A 14,570-nucleotide genomic window follows, 5' to 3' on the forward strand; every position below is an offset into this window, starting at 1 on the left:
TACAGCCTATACAGAGGGTTGTTGCTATGGAATGTGATACCTTTTGGAGTTTATCAACAACAATCACTGTGAATGCTACAACTCTGGGACTTGCTACAGGATGGCTATAAAGCTTAATAGGAAGCAATTTTTGGCCAAGTTTTGAAGCCTCCAGTCCCTATGAAAAATTTGCATGTGACTAATTTTCTCTTAAGAATTTTACTTTGTTCATTTTTTATATTCATATTTTAATTATTTTAGGGCCTATGATGCCTATCTGATGTCTTAAAATTTAATATTCCTCATGGTTAAAACAAAGCACATTGATGCAAAAACAAGATGTTTAAAAACATAGGTTTTAGTCAATTTATTTTGCATTATATATGTGTATATTATATTCATAAACCAAGAGCAGGCTCTAGTGACCCCTCACCAGATTTCAGAGAATTAACCAACTCCATTCATAGTTCAAAAGTCGGTGATGATATATTGGAGGAAACTAAACAGATTGCAGCATGCAAATCCAATCTGTTTAGTTCCCTGGGAGATGAGATATTGGAAGAAACTAAACAGATTGTTGCTTGCAATGCCACTTTGTTTAGTTCACTCCAATTCTCATGTACAACTGAAACACATTCCAAACTACTTTTTAGACTCTCCAATCAATCATAGTTCAGAAGTTGGAGATGAGATATTGGAGGAAACCAAACATATTGCAGTATGCAATGCCAATCTGTTTAGTTCCCTCCAATTCTCACCTACGACTAGAACACAATGCAACTACCTTTTTTTTTTAAATTCAGAGCAGGTGATAGGTAAGATGTTGGAGGAAACTGAACCATTAATTTCCAAGGGATAGAACTCATCACATGGTTCAGTTCCATCCAACTCTCACTTAAGGCCTCTCCTTAGAGTCTCATTCTTTGGCTACAAGGTCAGTGAAGGCAGGCAGACTTGAATTTATAAACATTCTTCATGAGAAAGCACATTCCTCTCATTCCACTCTTAGAGACATGAATGGCACATGCCAGCAAACGGTTAATACAGCACTAGCACAAAATTTGTGTCCTCTCTCTCTCTCTCTCTCTCTCTCTCTCACACACACACACACACACACACACACACACACACAAACAAAGAGGTATTCTAAAAACTGCATTATCTCAAAGGCCATGTCCAACCACCAAATTTTGTTCATAACCCTTTCACTTCTGCAATGCTAACATCTTACCTTTTACAATTGTACCATTTGAAACTATTCTCTATTTACACACACACACACACACATATATGTGTATATATAGAGCAGGCTTCTTTAAATATAAATTAAATTGTACTCTCGGCCAATAATGGTGAGGATGTTAATTTTTATTGTACATAAAATTAGAACTCTTAGTTTGTATTTAAGTTTAGTAAAATTTCAAAATCGTCGACACTCGATAGTTGGGTGTCTCACACACCTATGACCCTCACCCAATTGCTGTGGGAGGAGCCACAACTATGTGAGACATCGACTTGTCAAGTGTCTACGATCGTAATAGTACTTTTAAGTCTAACAATACAATGAGAAGACTAATGGCCTGTTTTGCTGGGCTTCTTGTAGCCTCAAAACAGGCTTCTAAGCCCGAAAGTCCTTCGCCAGTAATAAAGAGCTTTTAGTGAAATTTTTGAAAATAGACTTTAAAAAAGACTAAGTGGTTTAGAAGTCCGATTAACCAAAGTTAATAAAACATGCTTCCTGATCGACTTCTCCCAAACTGCACACTTTTTAAAATAATAAATATAAAAATCTTACATTGTTAATTATTTAAACTATTTCTATTTTTGAATTCATTTGCAAACTTTTCTATTTCTGAATTCTATTATTTAACCTATCATTTTCTTTGTTCGTTTTCTAAATATATATATATATATATATAGAAAAAGAAAATGTTGAACAAAATTTTACAGATCTTTACTGAAAAAAAATATTGTTAAAAAAAGATTCAACTAAGGAAGAACAAAGACATTGATGAGTTATACAAAAAAAACTACGATTCTCTCATTTGACTTCAAAAACTAAGGAGCAGAAGAGTTACAAGATTTATGAACTCTCATTCAAAATTCAATCCTATGTAAAATTCTAAACAACTTTTCTTTCTCTCAATATATATATATATATATATATATATATATATATACACAATAATTTTTTTGAAGGCTACCTGTTCCATTTAGGTATAACCGTATAGGTTATTTGTTAAAGTGATTTATAGTATAAGTAAGAATAAAAATGAAATATTTTTGCTGGCATCTCTCTCTTTCGTTTTAATTTTTTTTTTACTCTCTTTTTCCATTTCCCTCAACTTCTATCATGTAGTCAAAGAAAAAAAACAGAAAAAATGTAGATTGGGTAAATTTGTATTACCCTGATCTTCATTATGTAAATTAATTGATGATGCACGTTATTGCATCATCGACGATTTCACTTCATCACTTAATTTTTTTTTTTTTCTTCTTTTTCTTTTTTCTTCTGTACAACCCAATTCAACTTTATACTATTATTCATGAATTATTAAAGATATAATGGTCAACTTAAATAATGTTAATAGTTAAAACAACTTCAAAAAATTCACCCACTAACTTTTTTTTTTGTTTTAAATTGCTTTCTTCAAAATACATTATCCAAGCCAAATCAGTTATCCCAAGCAGGGCCAAAAGTCTGAAATTTGGCTTTCAACACGTAGTAACTAGGTATTACACTAATTTTAAAGTACATTTTGTTATCCTAACTAAAATTAAGTTTTATTTATTTATTAGGGTAATTGTGTCATTTTGCGTCAACAGTTTACAGATAGTAAATTACTTGTTTAGAACTATTACCCTAAACTCCATACCCTGCACTCTTGCATAGACAAGCCGCCTCTGTTCCCGTTTCACTCTCTATACCTTTCGCTCTCTAAAGTAGCAGAGATTTGAGAGAGAGAGAGAGAGAGAGAGAGTCATCGAGCTTTTGGAGTGGAAACGACACAAAATTCATTTCTCAAAGCTCTCCGAATATCATCTTCAACCAGGTGACATTTTCATTCTCAAACTCTTTCACTTTCGATCTTCAAACATGTCTGCAAAATGGCGAGCCTTACAACATCGTCATCGCTACACTTATAGCGCTGTAATCTTCCCACAGTCTTTCATAGAAGCTTTGAATTCATTGACTATAGATACAAATTGTTGTAAATTCTACCTTGAATTGAAAGAACTCATATCTCTCAATTCATTCTATGCACAAGTCAATCATGTAAAGAAAGTCGCTTCGGCTTTTGCAGACTTGTTAGTGAATGGTGAGGAGGGTTTTGTTTCAGAGGCCGCTAGGTTTTACTTGGAAATTCTATTTCTTGAGAATTCTTTGCCATTGCATAAAACTTTGGTTTCTGTTCTTGCTAAAAATCGGAACTTTCAGTCTCTGATTGGTGATTGTTTTCGATTGCTCTGTGACGAGTATGGTGGTGTGAATGGGAAAGGGAAGAGGTTTTGCGTGTCGCGTGTGGCGTTGTCGATGATGAGTTCGCCCAAGTTAGGGTATTTAGTGGAAGTTGTTGAAGAATGTGCTATTTTGGTGGCTTTGGATATAGTGGCTGGTTTGAATTCTGTGGTTCCTGAGACTTGTGAGTGGTCTCAGCCTTCACCAATTGTTATGGAACAATGCCAAGAGGCTTTGTCTTGTATGTATTACTTGCTTCAGCGTTTTCCTTTGAAGTTTAGTGGATCAAATGGTAGTCAGAATGGTTTGTTTCTGGTGGATTCCAATGTTTTGGAGATAATTTTAACTACCATTTTAAGCATTTTGAAGTCGTTGGCCTTCTCAAGGGATTGTTTTGTTGCTGCTGGGGTGAGTTTTTGTGCGGCTCTCCAAGTGTGTCTCAACCCTGAAGAGCTCGGTTTGGTTATCATGGAAGGTTTTTTCAATCTAAGAGGTTGTAGTTTAGTTGATAGTCCCAAGCATCTGTTTACGGATGCAATCAAGAAGGTTCCATACAAGGGAAATTTGTTTTGTGAAATCCGGAATTTTTCTCTATTGAGTAGACTCTGCTTGATTAGAGGGATTCTTACAGCAATTTCAAGAACAGTACTCAATTCCCATTTTATTTTGTCAATGGATGATTTGAAGGGTTTTCATGGTCATGGAGATAGTATTAACACAGTTCAGACAATTCTTTATGATGGGATTTTGCCTGAACTGTGTAACTATTGTGAGAACCCAGTTGATAGTCATTTTAACTTTCATGTGCTAACTGTAATGCAGATCTGTTTTCAACAGATAAAAACCTCTATACAAGCTAATCTTGGTAATCCAAGAGAAGATTATGATCCACTATCAGAGGACATGGGGGCTCGAATATTGAGGATTATATGGAATAACCTGGAAGATCCTCTTAGCCAAACTGTCAAACAAGTTCATCTTATTTTTGATCTCTTCTTAGACATTCAGTCTACCCCTCATTGGGCAGAGGATAGTGGGAAGATAAAGTTGGGCTTACGTAAAATTGCATTGGATCTGCTCCGCCTGGGACCACGTTGCAAGGGAAGATATGCTCCTTTAGCTTCTCTGACGAGGAGATTGGGAGCGAAGACTATTTTAGATATGAATCCTGACTTACTGTTTGAAACTGTACATGCTTACATTGATGATGATGTTTGTTGTGCTGTCACGACTTTCTTGAAGTGTTTCCTTGAGTGCTTGCGTGATGAGTGCTGGAGTAGTGATGGTATTGAAAGTGGTTATGTGAAATACAGGAGTAATTGTTTGCCTCCCTTCTTGTTTGGGCTTGCTTCTGGAGTTTCAAAGCTCCGCTCAAATTTGAACACTTATGCTCTGCCAGTGTTACTTGAACTTGATGTGGATAGTATATTTCCCATGCTTGCTTTTGTATCAGTTGGGCAAGGTGGAGAAGACACTGAACTGGTTTATCCGGAGCTCAGTTGTACGGATATGGTTCTGAGAGTTGAACAGCAAGTGGCTGTTTTAGTATCATTACTTAAAGTGTCTCGCTTGCTTGCTTTGATGGAAGGGGACATTGATTGTTTTGAGAATTCTTTAGTATCACAGGAAGTGGGAGGGCTGAGAAACAAAAATACATTTCGTTATGCTAATTTCTGCATAAAGGGAATAAAACTTAGAGTCCCAGTTGAGTGGCTAGTACTGGCACTGACTCATGTTGATGAGTCACTTCGTATAGATGCAGCAGAGTCTCTGTTCTTAAACCCCAAGACATCTAGTCTGCCATCCCCTTTAGAACTGAGTCTGATGAAAGCAGCAGTGCCATTAAACATGAGGTGTTGCTCCACAGCTTTTCAGATGAAGTGGACCAGCTTGTTCAGAAAGTTCTTTTCTCGGGTTCGGATAGGCTTAGAGAGACAAATGAAGCAGGGAAGCTGGCAACCTCTTCTATCCTTTGATGATAACAAAGTCCATTTATATAAGAAAACTGAGGAAATGGTGGTTAACAGAGCGGAGAATCTCTTTCTTTTCATGAAGTGGTTGAGTTCCTCTTTGTTTTTCTCATGTTATCCTTCTGCTCCGTATGAGAGAAAAATAATGGCCATGGATCTCATATTGGTGATGCTTAATGTTTGGTCCATTGCACCTTCTTTGCAAGGAAAGTTAGATTCTGTTTCTTCTGAAAGTATTTATCCTTATAATAGGGGGTTTACTTTGCCTGATTCAACTTTGCTGTTGGTAGGATCAATTATTGATAGTTGGGACAGGCTGAGAGAGAGTTCTTTCCGCATTCTGCTATATTTTCCTACCCCGCTTCCTGGCATTTCAGATCAAGACATGGTTTGGGAGGTAATTATATGGGCTCAAAAATTAGTTTGCAGTCCCCGTGTTAGAGAAAGTGATGCTGGAGCTCTGACTTTACGGCTTATATTTAGGAAATATGTATTGGAGCTTGGTTGGATAGTCAGAGCTTCATGTAATGTTGTTTCTTCTCATTCACGGTGTGAAAGGCCAAAAGGGGTTTTTCAAAATTGTACATCTAACTCTCCAACAATAGAATATCTAAGATCACTGATCGATTGGTTGCATGTTGCTGTTGAGGAGGGAGAGAAGAATCTTTCTGAAGCATGCAAGAACAGCTTTGTTCATGGGGTATTGCTTACTCTTCGTTATACTTTTGAAGAATTGGATTGGAATTCCAATACAGTCTCATCTAGTAGTTCTGAAATGAGACATGCATTAGAGAAGCTATTGGAGTTGGTCATGCGGATAACTTCCTTGGCCCTTGGGGTGGTTTCTGCAGATGCTTGGTATTTACCTGGGGGCATGGATGATATGGTGGATGATGATGAAGTTTTTTTATCTGAGGTTCACCTCGAGATGGATGTGTCCATGTCAGCAGCAGAACAGGACGTTAAAAACTCAAAACTCGCGCAGGATGTCCAACCATCAGAACAGATTGTTATGGTAGGTTGCTGGCTCGCTATGAAAGAGGTACGTCACTATTTAATGTGTTATGTGTTTTTATTCATGGCACTGCAGCTAATGATGACAATGGCATCCGCATATTTTTTGTCAGTAGTTAATTTCTTTTGCTTATAACTGCAAAATGAAGAAATGATGCCCCCTTGCTCAGAAAATAGCAGCTTCAATTATATAATTAAAATTATCGAATTGTGGAAAATCTAACATTAATCTCAATATGCCCAAGCTTATTTAGATTATTTCAGTTCAAACACAGAAAATTATCAATGTAATTTTTTTGTTCCACTTTTTCAGGTGAGTCTTCTTCTGGGAACCATCATAAGAAAAATTCCTTTGCCTACTTCAGAATCATCAAAGTTTGGAAACTCATTTTGTGATGCTGTTGGCCCAACCACATCTGATGTAATGCTTGATTTGAAGCAACTTGAGACAATTGGGAACCACTTCTTGGAAGTCCTTCTAAAAATGAAGCATAATGGTGCAATTGATAAGACAAGGGCTGGATTTACAGCTCTTTGCAACCGTTTACTTTGTTCAAATGATCCAAGGTATTATCTGCTTACTCCTTTGTGCATTGGTGGTGCTTTTGGATCCTACATGTCATTCTGTTCTTAAAGTAGGAAAATTTATAGAAAACATCATAATATAAAGCATAGGACTTGGCCGTGGATTTTTCTCATTGTCAACTTCAAAAGATGTTTAGAATCACGGAAAAAGAGAAGAATGGTAAACAAAACCACATCGTCATTATTATATGGGTTGAATGAGAAGTTTTAAGTTATTGACTCTTCTAATTTCCTTCCTAAATGGCATTACTTTCCTTCCCTTGAAATTTTTATTATTTTATATTTTTTAGTTATTGAATGGTTGAAAATCTTTCTAGCGTAATAGATCTAGTATTTGTCAGTTGTCAGTTTAAGATTGGATTTTCGGCAGTAGCATTTTGTTGTACATAGAATGATATCAGCTGCCAACATTTTGAGCTGTTGCATTGTCTGTTATTGACTGATGTAATTATTATTCGTATTAATGTTTTTATTTACATCATATAGGATTATAGAAAGCATTACTTGGTGTTTCTGCAGAGAGAATGTGGATTCAATAGCATGCTATATATGCACAAATCTATTTTTGTTTTCTTTGCTTGTCTGGATTTATTTTTGTACCCTTTCTTTCTAATCACAGATAGAACTGATTTTAGTTGGTTTCTGGACATAAATAATTGCTTTCACTTCAAAGTTAAATTGTGTCCATATCATTTTTAAATTGCTTAACCTGGGTCTTGGTTAACTATATCATGGGAACTTAAATTTGTCTAATTACATGCACTCGTGATAAATCTATTTTCTAAGGTCTTCTTCCTCTTTCTCCTAGACTTTGTAAGTTGACGGAATCTTGGATGGAGCAACTTATGGAAAGAACTGTGGCCAAGGGACAAACAGTGGATGACTTGTTGAGGAGAAGTGCTGGTATTCCTGCGGCATTCACAGCTCTTTTTCTCTCAGAACCAGAAGGTACCCCGAAAAGGCTCCTCCCAAGGGCACTACGATGGCTAATAGATGTAGCAAACAGATCTTTGCTGGATCCAACTGAAATGAACTTCACAAATGGTGACACATGTAATAATGTATTAACAAAGTCGAAGCAAGCAACTGTTTCTGCATGGCCACCCGAGATGGATGTGAATGAAAAGGCCTCAAAGCTTCGAGATGAGGGTGTTGTTCCCACTGTGCATTCATTCAATGTACTTAAAGCTGCTTTCAATGATACCAATTTAGCAACAGATACATCAGGTTTTTCTGCTGAGGCTCTGATTATCTCGATACGTTCTTTCTCATCTTCATATTGGGAGGTCCGGAACAGCGCCTGCCTTGCATACACTGCCTTGGTTCGTCGCATGATTGGATTCCTTAATGTGCAGAAACGAGAATCCGCACGCCGTGCATTAACTGGGCTTGAATTTTTTCATAGGTTAGTTTTCAGAATCATCTTTGCCTAACATTTTTTTCTCCCTTGTTTGGGCATTTCTTGCTTGGTTATATGTGTCCATGAACTTCCAGCTTGTACCACCCTAATAGTTTTCCTGAAGTTTAGCAAGGTGCTCATTCTTGTGCTGGAATTTTTGGCTCTAAAGTTCCAGTTTGATATTTTCCTTTACGGTGTTAAACTTATAATCTTTAGTCTGTAAACCTTCATATTTTGTTACATAATTGGAATTATTGTATATTACAATCTTCTTGTCTGTCGTAATCTGTAAATTTTGTGGGTCATGTACATTGCTTATTGGTAGGATAAAAGGAAAGAAACCAAAATCAATTTCTGCATATAAATATCAAATGTTAAAGAAATAAAATTTCTAGTAGTATTAATCTATTTTAGGACTTCCTGTCTCTTTCACATTGAGACTCCCATTGCTTTTAAAATGGTTCGTGTGATTCGAACCAGTTGGTTTATTGAACTTCAGCAGTAACTCAAATGATTTTCTATGCGGGCTTTTGTAGATGAATTTGAAATGGAGAAATAGCAGATAAAATGATAAGAATCTCAATGACTGAGATAGGTCAAAGTCGAGGATGAATTACCAAAAAGAGAGAGTAGCGGTAGAAGTAACCAAAAACTCAGGAGGAGCCTTGCCACTGGTTAGTCTAGGTCTAGAGACAGGTCTGCCTTGAGTTTATATTAAGGTTGAATGTTGGAGTCTCAGTTAATTTTTCAGGGTCATGCCCTGTAACTGTTGGGTAGAGCCGTAGAGACGGGTTTGTAGTTCATGGGAGCAATGTGGTGCTCATGCCACATCATAGTTTCACATGGATATGATGCATGCTTCTACTGTGGCTCACTGAGATGCCTTCACATGCACTGGGACTGTCTGAATGGGCTGCAGTAGTAATATTTTGGCTGTAGAGGGGCTGATGTAGAGCTAGGGTGGCATTCAAGTGGACAGACAGTCTTCTTCATAAGCTTAACTGCGGTGCAACAGGATGTCTCCATGTGGTGATAGGCAGCCATCTGGTGGTAGTTGCATGAGGTGTAGAGTTGGTCCTTTATATTGTTGCCACATGATGAGGGTATGTCATTTTCGGGCGCCAAGTGATGTTTATCTCTTTGGAGCTATGCCGAGTGCTTGCAAACCTTATGATGTGATCACCTCAGGGGCACACAGACCAAGAGGTGGTCAACTTGCAAAACCTTGGACTTCAGCTAAGCATAATACTCCTACTTACCAAGGGGACTATGACATTTTCACATACCTGGTGACCTATATGTTAATAACTGCAGAAAGGGCTAGACATATAAGCGTACCTTGAATTGGGTCATGGCGATTGGCGACAACCTTATATTCAATTAAAAAAGCCGAAGTCCTGCTCCTATAACTCAGGAGCACACTAGAAGCATTACCTTGTCTTTGGTCTTCCAATGAGGCTTATCTTAGTATAGTTTATTGTGGCAAAACTTATACAAAGGGTTATCCTCATCATAGTCTTTAGAGATCCTTGTGGAGAAGGCACCAAGGCTTATCTGAGGATAAGAGGTCTTGCCACAAGTATTATTTTAAGATAAGAGGTCCTTGTGATATTTATTTTGGCATCAAGGAATATCTTTGTAGAATTGGTTTTCGCAATAATATATTAGTGCTTGTAGAGAAGTTTGGGGTCTTGAAAAAAAGATGAAATGTGCCTATAGAGAAAGTGGTGAGGTTGTCTGCAGCTAAACTTGAAAATATAATAGGAAGATCTGGGACCATTAATAGAGAGACGAATTGCATGGGGATGAAAAGTTTTCAATTGTGCCTCATTGAAGATGTTTGGCCTGGTAGAAATGTCAAGTATTTAGAAAGAGTACTTTCATAAGTTGAAACGTATAATGTAATTAAATAGATGGATTTGAACTCTTCGCCTTGAGAAGATACATGCACTACTGAAAAGATACAGCAGACTTCATGATGATTCATAAGCCTACTCAGGGTGAGATTTGCTGAGGTGATCATTTAATGAATCTGTAATCAAGCATTAAAGATACTACAAGTAGACTAAAGATGTTATAATGAACCAAGGTCTCGACTTTTAGTTTTGAGGTCTTGGAATTTCATTCACGTGTTGAGACCAGATATTTTGCCATCTGTCAGTTTGTAAGCATGACACATGGCTGTGCAGTGAAAAATATCAAAATTGCATGTAAGTGCCACCTTAATCCCACGTGGTGAGGTATAGCGCGAGACTTTGGTGCCACGTGTCTATGTATATATATTTGTGTGTGGGTGTTGGGGTGTTTCTTTTCCCACAATCTTAAAGCCTTGAGTTGATATTCAAAAACAAAGAAAGTTACATTGTTACTCCTTTACCTTATGGTATTATTAGATCCCTTTTGGTTTAATGTGGGAACTATTCAGAAAGTTGTCCAAAAAGTTAACCGTAACAACAGTTTCAACTTTGCTTTAGGACAATCTAGTCAAAAATTTCTAAGTGTATTATTTGCATTTTTGTTTCACATTGAAGCATTACTGATTGTGAATGAGAGTTGTAGGAGATTATATCAGGGAGTTGTGAACGTACAAGTGATGGAAATTTTGGTGGTTTAAAGCAGAAGTAGAACAAATTATAAGGTTTGGGAGGAAATATGCACAATTAAACTGTTTGTTTCCTTCTATCAGTAAAAGGTGATATCCTAATTAGTTTATAGTAATTGGTATATGTTTTTCATCTTATTTATACAATATTAGCTGATTTTAGCAAGTAAAACAAGTTTGTCACCACAATCCTTTCGTGGTTTGGTCTGTGATCCAAGTCTAGTAATTGCAATTTAATGGTATGTGTGTTGCCCATGTGTTTGGCAATACTGGGATATAGAAGTTAGGGCCGTTTGAATACTTAATTTTACCAAGAAAAAATGAGGAAGGTTTAAAAACTTCTCCTTGTCTTGGTTGTTGTACATTTCCATTGCTTGCTACATATCTCTCCCCATTATTCAAGGAGTTAGTGATGGTTGTATATCTATAATTATACTACGTTTTAAACCTCTTGGCACTGTTGGGAATCATGGAGTTGAGGTTTGCTTTATAAGGGGTCATTAGAAGCCATCATTTGTAAAGCTCCATTCTTATAACTTGCCCTAATATCATGCATGCTTGTTTATCTTATTGCAATATAACATCTTTTGTTTCCCTTGACCTACAACTGATTGGATTTTTCTTGTCTGAAGGTATCCTTCATTGCATCCATTTTTATTCAATGAACTGAAAGCTGCAACTAAGTTGCTTAAGGATTGGTCCTCCGAACATCCAGAATCCAACTTTGCAAATGTTGTGCACCCAAGCCTGTGCCCTGTGCTAATCATTTTATCACGGTTCAAGCCCTCTACAATTACAAGTGAAACTGGAGATGCCCTCGACCCTTTCCTGTTCATGCCATTTATAAGGAGATGCTCTATTCAAAGCAATCTTCGAGTTCGTGTTCTTGCATCAAGAGCCCTAATTGGATTGGTCTCTAATGAGAAACTACCAATTGTCCTACTCAATATTGCCTCTGATTTGCCTCGTACGGAGGATCAAATGAGATCAGCTTCAGACTCATCAGACGCATTCAGCACAGCCAATGGAACACATTGTGCGTCTTTTAATTCAATTCATGGAATGCTACTGCAGTTAAGCTCTCTTCTGGATAATAATTGTAGAAACCTTGTCGATTTCTCTAAGAAAGATCAGATTCTCGGAGACTTAATCCCAGTTCTTGTGATGCGTTCATGGATTGGAAGTCCCAGATTGTGCCCTTGCCCCATCCTCAACGGCAGTTTCTTAAATGTGCTAGATAAAATGCTAAGTATTGCTAGAACGTGCCAGACAAGCAAAAGCATTAGTGCCATTTGGAACTTCCTTTGGGAGTTATCTTCAGAATGTTTAGATGTAGAATCTTCTCAAGGGGCATCATATTATGATCCAACTGTAGCAGAACTTCGCAAACAAGCAGCAATTTCCTATTTCAATTGTGTTTTCCAAGCATCTAAAGAAGTAGCTGAAGAAGATATCCTGATGCCACATAAATGCTCTACACCTGCTTCTTTGTTGGTGTTACCTGAAATAGAGAATGCTATTTCTAAATTTCAGGAAAGGTTGATATTCTCCTTATCAGATGCATCATACGAAGTTCGAATTGCAACATTGAAGTGGCTTCTTTTGTTTGTGAAAGCAACCACATCTGGTACAGAGACCGGTGATCAATCTATCAATGATACTAGCATTACTTGGTGGTTCAGGACTAACCTCCAGCCAACACTGATGAAGCTTTTAGCAGTGGAGAAGAACCACAGATGTACACATTACCTTCTAAGAATTCTTTTTACATGGAACTTACTTCAATTTCAGAAACTGGGCACACAACAATGTGCGGAAACAACATATGTAGGTGGCATGGATAGTAATTCAGTGTACCAGTTTTGGGATAAATTGGTTTCTTTATACAAGGTCACAATACACATAAAGACTCGAGAAGCACTCATCTGTTGCATGGGAATATGTGTAAAGCGGTTTGCAGATCACTTTACAAGCTCTGTTCTTTCTTACAGAGGGATGGGGATTGCCAAAGGATTTAGTCAACCTGATCAATGGGAGAGATCAGCATTGTACGATTACATTACTTATTATGTCAAACTGATTGAACAACATAGTGCCTCATCAGAGCCTGTAAACATGCGGAAGGCAGCTGTAGAGTCGATTGTTGCATCTGGTTTACTGGAACAAGCCAAGCTTATCGGGTCTTCTGTCTTCAATAACCAAATTCCGTCAGAAGATCCAAGTTCTTATTCTGAAACAGAAGATCCAAGTTCTTATTCTGAACCAAAAGAAGCTGTCAATATTTATGCACATAAAATACTGGATGTATGGTTCACATGCATCAAGCTTCTAGAGGACGAGGATGTTGGGCTTAGAAGAAGGCTTGCTATGGATGTCCAGAAGTGCTTTACTTCCCAAAAATCTCGAGAAAGCTGTGAGACTGGAGTGGTTCCAACCCAAGTGGAGAGAGTGATTGAATTGAGTTTTGAACATCTATCTTCAATTTTTGGTCACTGGCTCGAGTACTTCAATTATCTTTCCTCATGGGTTCTGAACACAGCTTACTATGTGACATCCAGAGGAGATCTTGTTAGACGGGTTTTTGACAAGGAGATCGATAATCATCATGAAGAAAAGTTGTTGATATGTCAGATCTGTTGTTCCCACTTGGAGAAGCTTCAAATTTCAAGATCATGGGCAGTTGACTTCCCTGACAAACTTTGGGCTAGAAATTTCTTGAAAAAATGGCGAACGAGATTTTTCCGTCAGTTGATATCATTCTCCAATGACCATGTTGGTAAACAGGGAGGGATTGAGTGGATTGGTGGTATGGGTAACCATAAGGATGCGTTTTTGCCCCTATATGCAAATTTGCTTGGCTTTTACGCCCTTTCAAACTGCATTTTTAGTGGGGAACCCGAGGATTGTGAGTCTCTGCATTGTGATGCTGTTGAACTTGGGAAAACTATCCGTCCATTTCTTAGAAACCCTCTGATTTCGAGCTTATATTCGTTGGTTATTAAGTTACATGAGAAGATGGCCGGTGCTACTGCTGCCCATTTGATCCACATTTCTAGAGATGACTCTACCTGGGATGATTTTGATCCTTATTTTCTGCTTAGGTGAGACACAATTTGTATACTACATTACTATATCTACTTGATCCATGTAGTAGAGATTCATAGGACTTAGATTCTTGGGGAAAAGTAATCACAAATTTTCTCCCCAAAATATGTATACGGTGTACTGTACTACATTTTTAGCCTACACTGAAATCTGGCTTCTGAAACCCTCAATTTCACTCGTCTTTGGTCATGCTTTACCCTCTTGTTCTCATTATAAGTGCTTATAGTTCAGATCTTAGTAGTTTAGTTTCTGATGGACAGTGGAAATGTTATCAGCTTCTTATTACAGCCCGGATTTCTCTGCTGTAATGTTCGGTGCTATAAAAATTTTCGACACATTTGTTCTAAATTTTAACAAATTTCTTCTATATTTCAACATGTGTTCTTTGTTTTAAAATCTAGAATTAATATGCTAAAATAGGACTTGAGAGCATTGAAATCTCTTTTCAACATTATT

At 37.3% G+C, this 14,570-nt stretch overlaps 1 protein-coding gene across 1 annotated transcript; it reads left to right on the plus strand.

Moving 5' to 3' along the window:
- Positions 1-2,869: 2,869 nt before the first annotated feature.
- LOC132315900 (uncharacterized) lies at positions 2,870-14,350 on the plus strand. Its single transcript, XM_059814338.1, has 4 exons — positions 2,870-6,451; positions 6,737-6,990; positions 7,817-8,413; positions 11,642-14,350. The coding sequence occupies exons 1-4, from the start codon at positions 3,077-3,079 to the stop codon at positions 14,112-14,114; spliced, it is 6,699 nt and encodes a 2,232-aa protein (XP_059670321.1). The 5' UTR covers positions 2,870-3,076; the 3' UTR covers positions 14,115-14,350.
- The last annotated feature ends 220 nt before the right edge of the window (positions 14,351-14,570 follow it).

Source organism: Cornus florida, unplaced genomic scaffold, assembly GCF_030987335.1.
Source record: "Cornus florida cultivar Cherokee Brave unplaced genomic scaffold, ASM3098733v1 CherokeeBrave_3.0.0_Hap2_Chr07, whole genome shotgun sequence".
NCBI classification, from domain to species: domain Eukaryota; kingdom Viridiplantae; phylum Streptophyta; class Magnoliopsida; order Cornales; family Cornaceae; genus Cornus; species Cornus florida.